This window comes from Schistocerca serialis, chromosome 3 (assembly GCF_023864345.2).
Source record: "Schistocerca serialis cubense isolate TAMUIC-IGC-003099 chromosome 3, iqSchSeri2.2, whole genome shotgun sequence".
In the NCBI taxonomy this organism is placed as follows: domain Eukaryota; kingdom Metazoa; phylum Arthropoda; class Insecta; order Orthoptera; family Acrididae; genus Schistocerca; species Schistocerca serialis.
In genome coordinates, this window is record NC_064640.1 from 259979681 (window position 1) to 259999241 (window position 19561).

General features: G+C 39.5%; 2 protein-coding genes across 3 annotated transcripts in view; one reads left to right on the forward strand and one right to left on the reverse strand.

Moving 5' to 3' along the window:
- Positions 1-19561, reverse strand: part of LOC126470030 (dedicator of cytokinesis protein 3) — a 1043796-nt gene that overhangs the window by 334342 nt on the left and 689893 nt on the right. The gene's annotated exons all lie outside the window — the stretch shown is intronic.
- On the forward strand, positions 5597-16124 carry LOC126470031 (innexin inx3). 2 transcript variants are annotated; one of them, XM_050097519.1, is made up of 7 exons: positions 5597-5754; positions 11823-12008; positions 13189-13403; positions 14263-14481; positions 14577-14742; positions 15018-15247; positions 15433-16124. In XM_050097519.1, exons 2-7 carry the CDS (start codon positions 11846-11848, stop codon positions 15622-15624), a joined length of 1185 nt encoding a protein of 394 aa, XP_049953476.1. In that variant the 5' UTR covers positions 5597-5754; positions 11823-11845; the 3' UTR covers positions 15625-16124. The 2 variants fall into 2 exon arrangements, with proteins under 2 accessions (XP_049953476.1, XP_049953477.1); XM_050097520.1 differs by lacking the exon at positions 5597-5754 and adding an exon at positions 6279-6352.

Here is a 19561-nt window from a genome sequence, read left to right on the forward strand (position 1 = left end):
GGAACTTGCAGGCAGGCGCTAATTCGTGGTACAACAGGACGTAGTCCCCGGAGAGTTGAACGATTGTGCAAACAGAAATTTCCTAACAAGTGTCATCCTGATTGAAAGAAGTGTGTCGCTGTGAACACAAAGTTCCGAGAAACTGGTCCGTACAGTCCACAGAGCTGGCCAACGTTCTCGACAGGAAATAATTGTTCGCACACTGGAATTTGAAACGATATTGGATCAATAAGTACCCACAAACTTGCTCGTGAGATGCACATTTCGGCAAACACAGTGTGGAGAGTGCAGGCGGAGCACTAAGTACAGCTTTCGAAGAAACATGTGCAAGCAGTAGAGCTAAAAGATTTTGAATACAGAGTTCAGTTCTGTCAATGTATTATCCAGTACTGGAATTGCCGGTCGTCACTTCGAGTAGTTGCGATGAGCTCAATTATGTCCATGAAAAAATTCATCTTCATTTTATTTCGTGAATAGAAACCCTACAGGTTTGAGAAACGCTGTATAGCTATCTGGTAATCCATCAAGGAAACTGGAACTGCAACTGGACCCGAAGTATTTGAGTAATAACAAAACCAGCGTTTGACATTCCACGGAAGGTACGCAGTCTAGTTAATTTTGGCCCGCTGCATACGATTCTGTTCATTGCACATGAAAACTGTTGGAGATGGCAGGTTACGCTTGGGGCCTGAAGATACACCATTCGGTGTCGAAACTGGTAGCGTATGTTAAAAAGAATAAACGACGTAGATTCAAATGCATTCGCTGGTTTTGTTGCCACTATTAAAGTACGTTGTATATCTCGTGAAATGACCACGACGGCAAATTCAGGGAAATTCGACCAGATACGGAGGCTTACCGATGCACGTTCTTCACGAATGAATCCAATGATTGTGCTTCAAAATTGTTCAAATAGCTCTAAGCACTATGGGGCTTAAGATCTGAGGTCATCAGTTCCCTACAACTTAGAACTACTTAAACTTAACTAACCTAAGGACATCACACATATGTGAGGGATTGGAACCGGCGACCGTAGCAGCAGTGCGGTTCCGGACTCAAGCGCCTAGAACCGCTCGGTCACAGAGGCCGGCAAATGATAGTGCTGCACCAGCTGTCGCCATCTACATATACAAGAGTCTCAATTTTCTTGACCATCACAAATAATTTCTTATACAGAAGCAAAACAAAAAAAAATTCAAGCAAATGTTGTTTACCTGCTAGGGCGGTATTAACCAGCACGATTGCTGTATTCGTAAATTTGTTCCTTACGAATATATGAACGGCGTTCGTCGTCTTTAAATAGCGCTACATTTTTCAAAAAAATGTGTTAAATCTTATGGGACTTAACTGCTAAGGTCATCAGTCCCTAAGCTTACACGCTACTTAACCTAAATTATCCAAGGACAAAAAACACACACACACACACACTCGCCCGAGGGAGGACTCGAACCTCCGCCGGGACCAGTGGCTCAGTCCGTGACTGCAGCGCCCTAGACCGCTCGGCTAATCCCACGCGGCCCATATTTTTCATTCAGTAATCGAAGACCTCTCCTCAAGACAAGTCAGAAACGTATCACAGTGTACAATCAATGTAAACCACAGAAAAAACCATTATGCACAAGTATGTAGTGTACGGTCATAATATGTAATGATATGAAATCTGAAGATGGCGTAACAAGAGTTCCATCAGACTTCCTGGCAAATTAAACTGTGTGCCGGACCAGGACTCGAAAACTGAATCTGTGTCTTTCGCGGGCAAGAGGTCTACCGACAGAGCTATCTTTCATTCCAGGAGTGATAGTCCTCAAAGTATCACAGGAGATACTGTGCAGTTTGGAAGGTAGAGGACGAGGTACTTGCGGAAATAAAGCTGTGAGGACGAGTCGTGAGTCGTGCTTGAGTAACTCATTCGGCAGAGCACTTTCCCGCTAAAGGCAAAGGTACTGGATTCGAGTCCCGTTCCGGCATATAGTTTTAATCTGCCAGGAAGTTTCGTATCCGTTCAGTCCGCTGCAAATTGAAAAATTCATTCTGAGAAAGACATCTACATAAATGCAGGGTATTAATGTCATGAATATCATTGTGTGGTCTATTTTGATGACCTACGTTCTAGGCTATAATTTTCCGAGCAGAAACATACATTTTGGAACGCCATACTGGCCGAATGGCGTCTGTTGTACAGTTGTGTGTCTCGTTATCTTAAGTCTAGGCTATTACGAATAAAGTTCTCAGCTGCAACTACACTGATGTGCCAAAACATTTTAACCACTTGTTTAATAGCTTGTTTGTCCGTCTTCGAAACGGAATAAATCAGTCTGCTTATCAGGGATTAGACAGTTCGTTGGTAGGTTTGTGTAGGTGCGTGGCATTATGTTTCTATGCACAGGTCACTTAATTCGCGTACGCAGTGATGGCACCCGATAGCGACCCAGATGGGTTCCATAGGACTTACATCAGGCCAATTTGGTCGCCGAAAGTTCATTATAATGCTCCTCAAATACGGACAATTATACTGATGAAAGACATTGCTGTCGGGGGAAAATATCAAGCATGAAGGTATGAAGATGGATCGCAGTTGTCAGCGTGTCATCGATTACTACCACAGGTCCCCTGCAAGCGCAGGAGAATGTCTCCCATAGCATAACACTCCTCCCACAAGCATGTGTCCGTGGTGCACTACACGTTTCGGATCGCCGTTCACTCCGATGACTGCTTTTGTGGAGATGACCATCGACCTAGAGTAGCAAAAATGTGATTCACCCGTAGACCCGACACGCTCCCGTTGATCGACGGTCGAGTCCCGATGGTCTCGTGTCCACTGCAATCGTAACTATGTCGTTGGCTCAACATGTGACCAAGTAGAGGTGGTCTGCTGCAGGGCTCCATGTTCAGCAATGTACTATGAACGGTGTGCTCCCGAACACTTTGCGTGCACCAGCATTGTGATCATTCTGCAGAGATACCACAGATAACCATCTATCCTACTTTACAGAGCAGAAAAGACTCCGAACCGCACGTTCTGTGAAGACGCGTGGACATCCAACCATTTAGTGCCTAGTGGTAGTTTCACTGCCCTTCTGCCTCTTTCTGTAGATGCTCACGACAGTAGCACGTGAACATTCGACCAGTTTCGCCGTTTTCGAAGTAATCCTTCAGTCTCTGCATAATAATAATCTGCCCTTTGTCAAAGTCACTTATCTCAATGGATTTTCCCATATACAGCCGACATTGTCGCTAGGATGGTACCTCGTCCATGTCTGCTCCGCTTTCATGCTTTCGTTACTGCGTCATATGCCCGCAACGCCTTCAGGCGTCATCCAACGTCGAGGTACGCAGTGGTCACAATGTTTTGGCTGATCAGTGTAATATTTCTGCAATGTGCCAGCTTTCCTTCAGCACCTAATGCTTCTCCACATTCCAACAAGAAAATGAATGATCCCATCTTACCTGCTGTATCGAAGCCTTCACATGCATAAAGTTTCTCCCTGGCGCGATTTTTTCTCGCCTTCTAAGAGTATGTAGTGGAAACTGAAAATTTATGATGGTACTCGAACCGGATTTCGGTTTGTATCAAATTTTCAATTGACGCAAAATATTCATTACGTAAAAGGATCACCACAAGTGAACAGATTATTTCATGACATTGCATCTACGCTGATTTCACCTCTGTCGATCCATTCTAGTGCATTTAATTTTATTTTCCTTCTAATTACCTAAGTTTTCTCTACTTACATTTAGAATCATTTTCCTGGAGTCGTTTCAGCCCTTTAAAGAAAAGTTACGTCGACAGTTAAGGTACCATAATCAAATATAGTAGGTGAATCAGGCTGGCATTCACCGGAACAGGTGGTTAAAACCGCTTGGCGATAACAAACATGGAGGGTGTGCAAAGCGCATGGATGCGATCCACGACTAATATTCCTCCCTGTTTCCCTATGCGTCTCTGTACGAACATATCTATTGACCTGGTGTGCTTCTACTTAAAAACATACGGTACAAACTCACGCAGGAACTGGATATAGTGTCCTGGAAAAGCCATTAACATTTAATTGGAATTAACTGAGCGCGAAATTCAAAAACAGTTCATCTAGCTCGACGAAAAAAAAACGCACAGGAAGTAACGGGGTACCAAACATTTTCTATACTGAACAAGCGGAGCAACTGGCAACCTTTCTATAATCAGTTTACCGTAGTTACTGGTCCACAATTTACCCTCCGGCAAACACCGTGCGCCGTGCGGTGGCTTGCGGAGTGCATGTGTAGATAACTGTAGCAGCGACTATGATTTCATGTTTCACGCATATAACACAAGAAAGCGGTGACGGGCTTAGTGCATTACATATTCAAATGAATAATAGTGGTTATGAGCAGAGTAGGAACCTATTTTACACTTACAAAGTAATCAGAAGAGTTTGTTCTACGGATAACACTACCGCCCATGCTGACACAGTGTACCATTACGAGAATAGCAGCTATAACACGAGATCAGTCCCTGGTGTCTAAATAGTGGTCTGACTTTCGGCGTATCTTAGGTGCAGAGAATGCTCTTGTTGTGACAGTTCAAAGGCGAAAAGACAATGTGCTGAGCTGCAAGACTAGTTTCATGTACACCTTACTACTTTGTCATTCTTTTGACGCGTATGTATGTCCTTGTAAATCCTTGAAGTCTCTCATGGTTTAGTTGGCCAGCATGTGTGAATCCGAAAACAAATGTGTGGGTTGATAGTTTTTAAATATATCAGCGGACCCGTAACACGCTGATACTGACGCTCTCCCGGCTCCGAGGCTTATGTGTGTACTTTATAGAAACAAGTGGATTAACATACTTGCAAGTGAAGTTACCCAAGTTTTGATGGTCTTGATGACACAGTCGTTGACCGCGCAACGTGAAATGTGTTTAGCCAGATAAACAGTTCTAATTTATGTCCCATGTGACTGTTTGTCGTCAAAAGGGAAAGTAGTACAACAGTAATTAATCAGAAGGTAGGATTTAACACCACTTTGATGTAATATAGCTGGTTTTGTTAAAACCGCCTCAGCTGAAGATCGACACGATAGGGTTAAGATCTAGATTTAACCACTGCGAAACCGATGAAAAGCATTTTCAAAAGCGTGCGATAGCAATCACTGCTAGGAAAGTGGGTAGACGTAATATTTTACGGGACACGACTTTCGTGTTAATACTCCCGTGTAATTCTTATTCCAAATGGATGGGCTATTGAATTTACAATAGTGCATCAGCTACGCCAGCGTTTGAATTTGTATTTCTTCACGTGCATGCTAGGCAATTTTCAAGATCAACTTTAAAATGTCATTTGTAAATACAATTTTACATTAACTTTCCTTCACAGACTTTTTGCTCTCTTCCTCTTGCCTCTCCTTTTTATTTTTACGCGGAAAGGCACCCATAGGAAATTTTATCGGTTGCATCATAATGACATGAACGCGTTTCTGGATTTAAACACTATCCATCTGTCATAAAGTGATGTGTGGGTGCGACGTCTGAAGCGCGCAGCCCGAAGATGAGCAGCTGTTGGTAGTTGGCAGCAAGGACAGCGGCCCTGCTGGCTTGAGATGCCTGCCTGCAGCCTCCCCTCCCCACTCCGCGCGACGTACACGCCAACGCCACGCCACAGCCGCATCTGGAGTCAACTTACACAACTGTCTCGGCCTCTCGCTAGAACGCTTCTATGTGAACGCTTGCTCTCGGTGTAGTGCCGTGTGTCCGTGATTGGATTTCATCCGGGATTCCAGGTTTGTTCTGGCCCTTTCTTCTACTGTGTACTGGTGTGCGAGATACAAGGGCAGACTTTCAGCTGTTTCGCTTGCTTTCTTCTGTTCTGAGTTATTAAACAAAGCGCAGGTCAGGCGGGAACATCTGTGCGAGGGGGGGAAACGAGCAGCCACTCTGCTCACAAAGTGCAGCTTATCTTGCCTCCTGCAGGTGTCTGCGTTCGCCTGCAACAGGTTGTTGCTTTCAGCCGTGCGCGGACAGGTTGTCCTAAAAGTGTCACAGTCGCTTTAGGCTAGTCTTGCTTTTATTTTACGTCATATGTGGAGTGCTCCGAAAGTAGTTCAGCTTCCGTGAATAGTTGCATATTTAATATCGTGAAATTAGAGAGAGCTGTAACAAAAAAATAAAAGGTCGACGCTTAAACAACGCGTTTGCGAATCCATATGCACCCTTTTTTTTCTCAACGTGTACAAAGTTCAAAGACACCTAATTTATGGAATATTGTACCGATGAACATTTCTTTCCCTTGATTTTCTTTGATTGTGTAGAAGTAGGTAAGCAAGCAGTGGGAAGTAGTTTTAAAATCCTTATGCGATGTAGTCGAATTACTCTCTTCAGGTACTAAACGTACAGAAAACTAAATGCTACTTGAAGATTTTCTACATTTAGCAAGAATTTGTGTAATCTATCAGTGTTTATTTTATAAGCATTTGAATTAGTTTATATGTGCTGAAAATATTTATAACTGAATGCAGCCTAACACTAACTTATAATTAGAGAATACGAAATGAAGGATGGAAGTCAGTACAAAATATTTTCGCTAGAACTATTAAATATGAAAAATGTGTGCTAACCTAATTACAGGGCTTCATCAAATAGCAAGACGAGCTAAAGCATAACTAAACATTCGAAGTGTTATCACAAATTTAAACGGCAAAACTCACTGACATAAGAGACTGACGTTGTGAGATTTTAGAAAAGTAGTTAAGTCGTTTCTCATATTTTTTTATATTAGAAATAAGTTTACACACGAATGCGTGTATAGTAAATTGTAGTTTAGAACACACACACACCTCAATCTGATTAGTGTGTCGGAGCTACCCAGTAAATTTTCTATCATCGTAGGTGCAATTAAGAAATGCACAGTATTGCCAAAATTTAGTACAGTACCTTACTTAGTTTTTTAGTTATTGGGTTCCTACTCAAAGGTTGTTGTAAAGAAATGGGAAGTTTGGTGGTATTTACGTTCTCTCTGTTTCTTTCTTTCAAACACATACATTACAATGAAGCCACCACCAATTTAAGATCGATGTAACGTTTTTATGTAGCTACCTAGAGGAATTTACCATTAGGTATTCCCGCAAAATGTAGCCTACTCTTACGACAAAATTGCCTTCGTTTTGTTGCGGGTTTTATCTAGATAACAATGTGTACATGCTCTCGTAAATCATACGAAGACTGTTCACTAGTTGTGAAGCATCAGTTTGAATATAATAAACCATTTTCGTTGTGAAGAAGTCGATACCGTTGTAAGGGAAGTGAGGAACAGACCTTTGAGCACGTCTACCAAAGTGTTAATGAACTTCATTTTCCATTTCACAATATTTATTGCACTCTTTCTGAGCACATTGTAGGCCTTGTTGAATTACGCTCCAGGAAACTTCCACAGTATATTCTGAATATCATCGTGATTCGCAGAACTAAGTGTGTTAAACATTTTGAAAGTAAGTTTGACGTTCTTTTACTGTGAACAGAGTTGAAATTTTGTTACGATTAATAGTCATTCAGCGCACGTGCGATAGACGGCGACCAGTGATACAGGTCAGCTTGGGAAGATTAAAATTCCAGTCAGAGCTGGCGCTGGCTGCTAGCAAATTGGAGTCAAGTGATGGAGATGGGCCCTCTCCCTCCTGCGCTTCCGCTCCCAAGCATTCGCGAAAAATATTTCGCGATACTACCAGTGGTTTTTCTCATGCAGTCGTATCCGTAAAATCTGGCTGTGGATAAGAAATTTTTACTGCAAGCAATGTCGTATTCTGAGGCGTATTCGTGTGGCACAGACCAATATCTATCAAACAGGCTTCACTATGGATTCCCAGGAAGGCAATGAAAAAGTGCACTGGCTCTTTTTTCAGGAAAACGCCGGAAAAATTGTAATCCTTTCTCTCGTGCAGCCGGGACGAAAAGCTTTAACTACCAAAAGGCACTGATAATTTAATCGATAAATTAGAATTCTGGAAAGCTTTATCCTTCATCTGGTTTACTTGGTTTGGAATATGACAACTGATTAATTTGAAACCAAGGACATATTCACACAAGGGACTGTCTTTGGAATATACTGTTTTCATTGGGAGTAGACATTACAATTGTGGTGGAACAAGCAAATCTTCGCAAATTTTTCAAAGGTAGGAATAGTGACAAAGGCGGGGGAACCACCGACCTGAGCTAAATTAAGTTTCCCGTGGCTTTCCCTCCCTGTATCACTCCCACTCCTTGCTGCGTTTGTGGCCAGTTTTTTACGTCAAATGCGTTTAAACAACTCTTAAGCGCATGATAGTGCTGTCTGGTATTGTCACATGGCGTTATTGTCTCCTGACACGAAGAAAACTGTATTTAGAACTTTTTCCTGCGGGTTTGTTCACCATTCATAGCTTTGCTTGTGTAGCTGCAGTTCATTGTCTGGGCAAAAGTGACGACTATGATCTCGTTTTTCTTTAAACGCGAAGAGCTTAGAAAAGTTTTTCTTTCGAGTGGAGAAGTCAAAGATGTTGACGAACGTGCTTCGTGAGACATTGTGAGGAAATGAGATGCTGTTGCACAGAATCAGAATATTGAGACATTTCCGTTCGCGGGTGCAACAACTTCTGAAGGAGAAAAGTGCATCACAATTTACAATCAAAACGTTTCAGCCATACCTTGCATGGTGAAAGCTACATTATTTTACCACATACGAATGAAAAGTTTACTTTCTTTGGTAGCTGCATACTGGAATTTTGCCAGCACAAAACAATTCTTCTGCAAGGTCCACCGATTTAGATCGTTTAACTCTCCTCACATGGCAAAATCCGGTATCTAATGACCCCTACTGAAAGGTCGGTGACAGTGAGAAAGATTTAAGATTGAGCAACTACTGCGGGAACATTTGGTAGGCAGGTAGGGAGCTGTTATTCGCGGGTGGAATAAGGCCGCCATCCGGCGCCCGGCCCCAGCGCATTCCAGCGAGCCCGAGCCCGTCCGTTACTTGCTTGCTGCCGCCGCCGCTGCCACCGCCACCGAGTCGGCTCTGTTGCCAAGCTGCCACCCTCACTTTGTCTCGGCCATACCAAATGCGGTTTGTTACGGGCTTCGACATGCCGCCTCCAAGAATTAGACGTTAGCTTTCACGACAGCTTACTCGTTTCGCGCTCCGTAATACCGATGGAAAAAATTCTCACGCTGCGGAAAATCGTACATTGCTGCGATTAATTAATGACTTTAGCCAAGCCATAAAGTACGATCACTTGTAGCACAACAGCTTTAAAAGTTTTTCGGTATTGTATAACAGCAAATCATGAATAGCTAGGTGATTGTTTTAACAATAAATACCTTGGAAAACTTACTTAACAGTATGCAACGTTCATATAAATTTTCTGCCCAACGTGGTATGTTACTGATAAGTTCGTACCCTCTGCGACAAGAATGTTAAAAACGCGCCAATTTCCTCAGAAGTACAACAAATTCAATTTCCGCCCGCAGCCGAAGTCGGCTTCCAGCATAAAATCTGTCACTGTACCTGTCATAGCTTTCCAAATGCTATTACAGGCAACATGTTCGCAACAAACCCTGCACGCCCTTCTCGGGCAAAACACTCAATCACCACATTTCCAACACATCGGAAAAAGCCGTGTCCTGCTTATATCAGAGATTACAAAAAATGCCAACGTAAATTACAAATGAAGGACTCAAATTAATGTTGCATCCACACGAATAGTTTTACATTTGTCTGTGATGTGTGCAAATAGAATTGAATCTTACTGTCAAGTACTGTTTGATTAACAACTGAATAGCACATTGAAATAGAATCCTCAGCTTTTCAGACCATAGGAAATGTTTGTAGCTGGGGTGTAAATGCAGAAAACTAATGGAATAGTTACCCAGAGGAAGGAGTCTTAGTTTGTCATGTCAACAATGAGATCATTAGGGATGGAGCTGAAGTTTCATTGGCCATGAATCTCAAAAGAAATTGTCCAGTCTTATATAGTGAAGCATCCAGCAGTTTTGAGAAACAGAAAACCAGACAAGGATATGAACATCAATCCTCCCAAATGTAAATATTTTATCTAAGGGATACCTTTTTTGAGAACATGAGCAAGAACTAAAAACATTCTGATATATGAAAACAAAAGGAGTTACTGCGACTGTTGTGGTCTGACAATGCTTTGGGATATTTCATCAAGAAAGGTACCTAAAATCATATAAATGCAGAGTCTGTTGAACTTGACAGCTACTACTGTTCATTAGTGACTATCAAAGTGATTAGTTCACTCATCATTTTGTTCCATTGAACCTTTCTTGAAGGAGAACATACAGGAATGAAAATGAGGTAAGGTATAAATCAACAAAGTGGAGCAGCTGTTCGAAACTGCCTTAATAATTTTCAGCAAACTGCTGTAAACTACTAGTGCTCATTCTCAAATTTAAAAGTAAAATTAGCAAGAAAGCCACTGAAAATAGCTGGTGCTTCCTTATTTACATTAAGCAGCTGTTGTTACCCCTTAGTTCTACCTCATGTCTACATAAACATTTTGGTTTGGACACTAGACTCCTACTGTAAGATACAAATACACTTGCAGCAATCCTGTTTCCCCCAAATCACTTCTGGTGATGGCCAGAATAGTTTCTGTAAAGGCATGGCAGATTTGCTACCCTGTCTTTGCCAGGTCTGAGTTTTTACTCCTCAACTAATGTCAACAACAAAACATGAAACTCTCAAACTTTCTGCATCATTTTGAGAATACTTACTAATCCACAAAGCTGAGAATTAAACACTGGAAAAAATAAAGGATTTCATTGCTTAGGACTTAATATTACAATAGGAAGGCAAATATAGCAGGAGTAATTTTTTTAAAACTTACTTTAAATATGATATTCTGTAAAATATTGTTGTGTTGAATTAAAAGGTGGATATTCCAGGACTGCCATTTTTGAATGATGTATGAAAGTCAAATATAGATGTGGAAATTCCACTTTCACACAAACAAAATGTGTGCTGAGTATGCATGGGTATTTTAAAGAATCCTCTTCTGAGGCACATCATGAGAAGTTTTCTTAAGTCAAGGAAGATGGCAATGGAAAGATCCTACAAGAGGGACTACTGTCATATGTGTTTCACAGAAACAGATTAATATATATCAAATACATATTGTTTTGACAACAATCTCATTTACAGAATGCCTCCTTGAGCTGATAAAGGGTACAGTAATATTTGCTTATGTGATGACGTCTTACTGTCATTTAAATTGAACAATAAAAAGTAATGGCATGTTAGCAAGCAGTACATCTATCAAAATAGCTGAAACTTCTCGCAGAGGATTTTAAAACTTCCTCTATAAATATATAACTGCATATAATTTATAGTGGTTAGTTTTAGAATAGAAGTGTAAAATTTGTTGCTCTGAAGGTGTAATTTCAATATCTTTAATATGCATGCTTCTCAGATATGAAAATGAAAATGTCAGGTTATCTGAGTCAGCTGTATCAAAAAAACTTCAGGCACAGCTGTCCTGAAAGTAAACCTCAGCATTTGTTGTGTTTTGGAACTGGATATTCAGATTGTGGGGCTGTAAATGATTAAGGTTTCCGTATGTCAGATGATAACTAATGCAAATAAAAACAAATTTTAAAAGTAATTTTGTGATGGATGATGACACACATTGAGCCCATCACTGTTCCTCCAGCTGCTAATATAAATTTTATCCACGAAATTATGCAGAAGTAAAATAGAGAGAGATCTTTTGCATATCTGTGTTTACCTTGCATAACTGTCTACCTAGTTAGTCAACAAAATTTGTGTAGCCTTAAATTGACGGAAAGAAAATGTTTGTTTCAGATAGAGGACACACGTAAAACAAGATGACTGTCCTTGGTCTGGCATCTGCTGTTGCTGGTTTTGTAAAGGTTCGGTATCTGCTTGACAGGGCAGTCATCGATAATGTTGTATTTCGCTGTCACTACAGAGTCACATCAGCAATTTTGTTCCTCTGCTGCATCCTGTGCACAGCTAACAGTCTTATAGGTAACGTATGTCTATTCTCTAGCCTTAACTGTTACACATCTTTTCATTTCTCTCTGTTACGATGAGGAGGTATTCTGAATATAACTCGACAATCCATTCTTTTATGTGCCTTGTTAACTCGAGCAGCTATTTATGTATCTTCTTTCAGTAAATATCCTTCACTCCTGCACTTTATTGTAGTTCTGTGTCAGGTATAACATAATCTTAGCCACTAAAAACTATTAAGGAGATCGAAGAGAGAAAAATCTTGTGGCAGTATTTCTGACATAAAAATGTCTGACAACAGATGTTGCTTGAAATTTGTATATAGATCACTGAAGGAATTTCCTTGTGTTGTTGTTATATGATACAATACACTTTTGGCGTCTACTCTTAAGGGGAAAATAAGGCACATTAATGAGGTTTGTTTTCAGTCTTTGTAGAGTAACCTGTCGTTTTCAATAAGTATTTGCCAGTTCAAATACTTGACCTGCTGTACTAACAAGTTTCCTGTTGTTTAGGTGAAGTGCTTTAGCTAAATTCCTAGGCGGTCACCGTGAAAAAGGCTATGGCTAATTTTTGCCTGTACTACTTCATTTGAGTTATTTTTTGGTCTCTAATGGCCTCCACATCAAGATGTTAAATCCTCTATCTTTCTTCCTACTTTATAATTCACAGCAAGCAGATACATTCTCTTACACGCACTTCCACTTTACTGTGAAGGAAAATAGAGACCGCACACAAACATTTCTAACAAGCAGTAATGCTTTTGGATTAATTTATGTGGCTGTGTCATTTTAATATTTAACATTAATTACAAACATACCAATAGTTCTTTCCGAGTTGGACTATATTCTGTGGATTCATGGCATAATTGTGTTAATGTGAATGATAAATTGTCTTAAAAATTAAAATAAAATAATTAAGACTTGAAAAGTTAAGATTACATTTAAAATTTCTAAAAGTACCAGTAAGGCGTGGTGGTGGTGGTGGTGGTGGTGGTGGTGGTGGTGGTGGTGGTGAACAACCAATCAAATAATTTTATGTGCAGCTAGTAGTCACAACTTGATAAGGAGACTTGCAATATTTCATCTGTGGTTAAGATTGTAAAAACAGATTATGACAGATGACTTGGTAATAACACTTTGTGTACATGTTCAGAAAGTGTGTGTCTCACTCTAAAAATCTATTATTTTTGTAGGTGAGCCTATAAATTGTATAAATGATGGTGCTGTTGCTTGCCATGTTATCAATACATATTGCTGGATAACATCAACATTCACATTGCCTCATCAACAAGGAAAGCCTGTTGGAACCCATGTTGCTCACCCAGGATTAGGCAATTATGTTGATGAAGATAATGAAACTCATTACCATTCTTATTACCAGTGGGTGCCATTTATGCTGTTCTTTCAGGTAAGTTCACAATAAAACTAAACAGATTTAATGTGAGAGAAAACCTGCTGGACTCTGTCTACATTTGTTATTAAAATCCAGAAAAAAGTCACTTCTGAATGTAACTTGTGTTTAGATACACAATTTAAGTTCAGGTTGGGAAATCATATGTTCACACACTTGCGTGAACAAAACTTTCAAGTAGTCTTAACACTCTATGCTCAAACATAAATCATCAATGGAGTAATGAACTGAAGGAAAATCTTTAGTAAAAATATTATTCATAAAATTATATAGGAATAGTGTCTGTCTATCTAGAGATAATAATGATAGTAATGTACATTCCCAGAACTGCTTAAGAGATTCCCCTTAAATCTGTACCATTTATTTAAAGAACTCCAAATTAGAGGGATATTAAATATGCAGAGCAAGCAATATTGACACAGATACTAGCTAGGATGAATGAACTAGAATTGTTTTGGTGCCAGGATTTGCATAGTGACTATGCTGAAATAGCAAAATGCTACCCCAAAAGAAGTTGTTGTGACCTGAGGATTATAGTCTTCATTCACCATTGGCTGTTCAAAAAAGTTGCTGATCCCTGCTCCAGGAATCTAAATCCCCCATTTCTAGACAGTCTCGTAATGCTGTACTGAGCCAACAGATTCATCATACAAATACGCAGGAAAAATTTTTGTTGCCTTTCACTGAGAAACCTTACAGTACTGTAAGTATTGTGGATGACAGTCTATGAATTCAATGTATACATAAACATATGTCAACATTACAGATTTGTGTTAACAATTTTCTTGTATTCTGTACCTGCAAACAATAGACATAAAATTCTTGATGATATGTAAAACACTTTTACTTGTTCTAGGGAGTTCTGTTCTATGTGCCTCACTGGATTTGGAAAAACTGGGAAGAAGGAAAAGTACGTCTGATAAGTGATGGTATGCGTGGTGCTCTTGCTACCACAAATGAAGACAGACGTGCCAGGCAGTCACGCCTTGTGCAGTATATTATTGACACACTTCACCTGCATAATTTTTATGCTTCGGGCTACTTCTTTTGTGAAGCTCTTAATTTTGTTAATGTGGTAAGTAAAAGGCAAGGAAGTAACAGCTTCAGAGAAATTTAAGCAGTTTACCTCTGGTGATATGATGAGACTTCTAATACTTTTCCCTCATCTAGATTGGCAACATCGTATTCATTGATGTCTTCCTGGGAGGGGCTTTCATGACATATGGGACAGAAGTACTGAGTTTCTCAGGCCGCAATCAAGAAAATCGAACTGACCCTATGGTGGTAGTTTTCCCAAGAGTAACAAAGTGCACTTTCCACAAATATGGTGCCTCAGGTAATGTAAACAAACTAAGTTTGTTTTCTTAAAGATAGAAATGCAACTGATGAAACAGTATTTATAAACAACAGATAATTTATAAAGCCTTTTATTTGTAAATGAAAATATTCCAAAATTTGTATCTGTAGGTGTTATTCTTCTGTTTATAAATACTTTTTAAGATGAAAATATGTACATATATTTCCACATCTTGATTGTCACCAAAGAACAAGTATCCATTATTTGTAACAAAATTGCACTGTTTTTTCTAAATAAACTCATTTTCATTGCAGGAACTATTCAGAAACATGATGCTCTGTGTGTGCTGGCTCTGAATATAATCAATGAAAAGATATACATATTCCTATGGTTTTGGCTTATTATTCTGGCAGTTCTGTCAGGGCTTGCGCTCCTGTACAGCCTAGTTATTGTAGTTCTCCCATCAGTCAGGGAAACTATTCTTAAACGACGTTTCAGATTTGGGTCACCAAATGGTGTTACTGCTATTGTGGAAAAAATGCAAGTAAGTGCATTTCACTATTGGGACTGGAATTTTACTGTATGATGAGTAAGCTGAATTATTAGATTTTAGAAAATAACCATTGATTGAAATTTAAGAGACCATTGATGTGTTTGTAGAATGCACAAATTAAGTACATCTTGTGAACAAATAGTCCAGATAAGAGTTTCGTATGTTTTCTTTTACAGATAGGAGACTTTCTGCTTCTGTACTTACTTGGACAGAACATGAACACTATTGTCTTCGCAGAAGTATTAGATGAATTAAGCCAGAAACTTAATGACTATATACACAACAACATGCCCACAGCACCATCAACGTTGGAACTGTATCCCATGTATCCACCGAAAGAGAAGTTTCCTAAAGAAACTGAAGCTTAGTGCTTTTTTTTTAAACTGTTACATAATCACTGTTTATGAGAACTGTGATTTCTGAGAATATATATTTCTGAGCAGTGCTTTACCTTTCTCTTAGCCATGAGGTACTATGTTCTATAAGTTCATTCGTAAAACTACTGTGCCTCATCAAAGTGAGGAATCTTAGCATTCCATTACGAACTAGATTAGATTCCTACATTATAAATAGGACTGTAACATTCTTCCAGAAGGAATAATGAGCCTTTGCAAAAGGTTCTTTGAGGTTACAATGTGTTGACATTGTGTGGTGGTTCTGTGATTAAAATTTATGATGTGCTTGCTTCATATAAGTTTCAGTGAGAAATAGCCTTTTGTTTGATAGGCTGACTCTGATGAAACAAATAAGACTGTATCTTCTAGTGTAATAGACAGGTGGATCTGTCACTGTGTTCAGTAATAAATTTGCTTTAATTAATAGCAGAAATGAATGAATCTTGGGACGTAATAAAATTTTTATTCAATAATTCTTAATATTTCGTAATTTAATCCTTACCCAAATAGTGTGTGTGGTAACACAAAAGTATGCCATGGAGCAGGCTTAATTTACATGTGAACTTTTCACACTACTGGATTATGAATGTGGGTATTTGCAAATGTAATGAATATTTCTGACCTCCAGTTATTAAACTATCCACTATGTCATGCGTAGAAACTGATGTTTGTTATATCAGAAGCCTGACTACTAGTTCTATAGATTGACTTTGTGTTAAATATTATTTTATTTTGGTTAGAAATCCAAAGACTGTAGAACACTGACAAAATTCTCAAAGAGAGATGACTATATTTGTCTCTGTCAACTACATGGTGCATGGTTGAGTTATTATTCACTCCTGCTGGAGTGGCCATCTTAACAGCACAGTCTGTGAAGTAATGATGATTTTACCGCCACTGAAAATGAGGTTGCTCATTTTTATGTTATTGTAAACAATTTTGAAAGCTGTTACTGTATTATGACAGTACAGGTTATGGTGCACAGGCACTGTGATGTTCATAAAGTGTTCCACATTGTGTTAGAAAGTTCTGAGAGTGTGATCAGAAGGTGAATGTGCTCACTGAAGGTACAGGTCACCTGCAAGTGTTGCAAATGTAAACAGATGGCAGACATACCAAGGGTGTCATTTTTATCCCTTCTAAACATCTACCACTCCCACATGAGAATATTTCCACCACCTACTTGAACTGCACCGTATTTAAAAGTGAGATGAATCACTTAGTGATTTTTGACACACTTCTACTCTGTCAACACTTTGTACCAATGTGTACTGTGACTCAGCAGTCAAGATTTCATGCTTACTGTATCCAATAGTGGCTTTCTACATCCTTCATAAACACTGTGCTAGGGAAATTGAGTAAGCAGCACACATGTAATGCAGTGGCTTGTGTGCCCAACTGCAAGTAGCTGGTTTGCACCACTGAATTAGCAAGGGATTTTCTGTATTCTGGGTAGTTATCCACAATTCAAAACTAAGATAGTTGATGACAACTCCTGCCATAAGTACTTTGCTGCCTGTAGCTCTTACATAAGACACCATTGATTTTTACCCAGATAAAGGTCTTCAGAGTACACCCGTACTTTGTGGCAAATGAAAAGCTATGTCTGCACAACTACAGAGATGCTGTGTTCAATGTGTTGAGCATGCACAACCATATGTACTGATATCACAGGTCTTCTCGATCAACTGCTTGACTGTCAAGCCAATGTACAGAACACCACCTGATGAGATCCCAGTCCTGTGACCAACATAGTGGCTACCTATATTTCAATTTCTCACATGTGTAAAATATTGCTCTAGTAGTATATGCTGCCCTTCAAGTAAGTTCCTTCAGCTCAAAGCTCATATGCTATTTCAAGAAGAAAGAATGCCTAAATGTGACTTTAAGGTTCATCTAGCAGGCTTCAAGGAATGGCACATCTGTGCCATTTCTTCAGTATGAACTTGGCAGAACATTTATGGAATGTGGTGCACAGAGATCTATATTTACATACACATTCTGCAAGCCAACATACGGTGTGTGATGGAGGGTACCCTGTGCCACTACTGGTCATATCCTTTCCTGTTCCACTTGAAAATAGAGAGAGGGGGGAAAACAACTGTTTGTTTGCCTTTGTACGAGCCCTAATTTCTCATATGTTACCCTTATGGTCCTTACGTGAAATGTTAGTGGCAGTAGAATAATTTTGCAGTCAGCTTCAAATGCCAGTTCTCTAATTTTTCTGAATAGTGTTCCTTGAAAAGAATACCACCTTCCTTCCATTTGGGTTCCCGAAGCATCTCCATAACAATTGCATGTTGTTCGAACCTGCTGGCAACAATTCTAGCAACCTGCCTCTGAATTGCTTCGTTGGTTTCCTTAATCTGATGTGAAGGGGATCCCAAACACTTGAGCAAAATGAAGAAGAGATCACAATAGTTTCCTGTATCCGGTCCCCTTCACAGATGAACCATGCTTTCCCAAAATTCTCCCATTCAACTGAAGCTGACCATTTATCTTCCCTACGACAATCCTCACGTGCTTGTTCAGTTTCATATCACTTTGTGGCAGTATGCCCAGATATTTGAAAGACATGATTGTGTCAAGCAGGACACCACTAATCCTAAATTTGAACATTACATATTTGTTTTTCTTACTCGTCTGCATTAACTTATATTTTTCTACATTTAGAGCTAGCTGCCATTCAACACACCAATGAGAAGTCGTCTTGTATCCTCCTACTCTCACTCAACTTCGATACCCTCCTGTACACTGCCACATCATCAGCAAACCACCATAGATTGCTGCCCACCCTGTCAAACAGATCTTTTATGTATATATTAAATTATAATGGTCTTATCATACTTCCATGGGGCACGCCTGGTGGTACCCTTGTCTCTGATGGACAACTGCCGTCGAGGACAACATGCTGGTTGGTTGGTTACATGTTCCATTCATCAATCTTATGGTGGCTGTTATGATGTGAAACGTGTCAGGTACCTAAGAAATGCACACATGAATTAAGTTTTTTTAAAAGCCTAAAATTTTTATTATCCACCCCATTCTCTTAAATTTATTTATTCCTATTCAAAAATTCATCTATTATATAGGAGGAGTTGTCAAGGAGATAAGATTTCATTTCATTTTATTTTTGAAACTAATACTGCTGTGTGTCAGACATTTTATTTCATCTGCTAATTTATCAAAATGTTTTACAGCAGCATATTTTACCTGTTTCTGTGCCAAAGACATGTTAAGCAGAGGACAGTGTAAGTCTTTCTTCTCCTGATATCATTATCATGAATGAATGTCACTATTGTTTTTAAATTGGTCCATGTTGTCAAGAACAAATTTGATTACTGAGTAAATGTACTGTGAGGCTGTTGTAAGAATTCCTAACCTTTTAAACAGACGCACACAAGAGGTGCAACTAAGAGCCCCACACATTATTCTAACCACTTTCTTTTGAGCAGTGAATACTTTTTGCCTAAGTGTTGAGTTACTCAACTTCAACACCATACTGTACGCTACATCATCATCCGCAAACAGCTGCAGATGGCTGTCCACCAAATCAACAGCAGTCCTATCACACTTCCCTGGAGCACTCCTGATGATACCCTCATCTCCCATGAGCCACACACATATCTGACAATTTATTCCATGTGCTTGTAGCAGCATTAAGTCTGCAGTGGGGCACCCTGTCAAATGCTTTTCAAAAATAAAAAAATATGGACTCTACCTGTCGCCCTTCATTAATAGGTCACAGCATATCATGTGAGAAAAGGGCAAGCTGAGTTTTGTACAAGTGATGCTTTCTTAAAGTGTACTGATTTGTGGATATAAGCTTCTCAGCCTCAAGAAGATTCATCATCTTCAAACTGAGAATATGTTAAAGGATTCTGCAGCAAACTAATGTTAGGGATAGTGG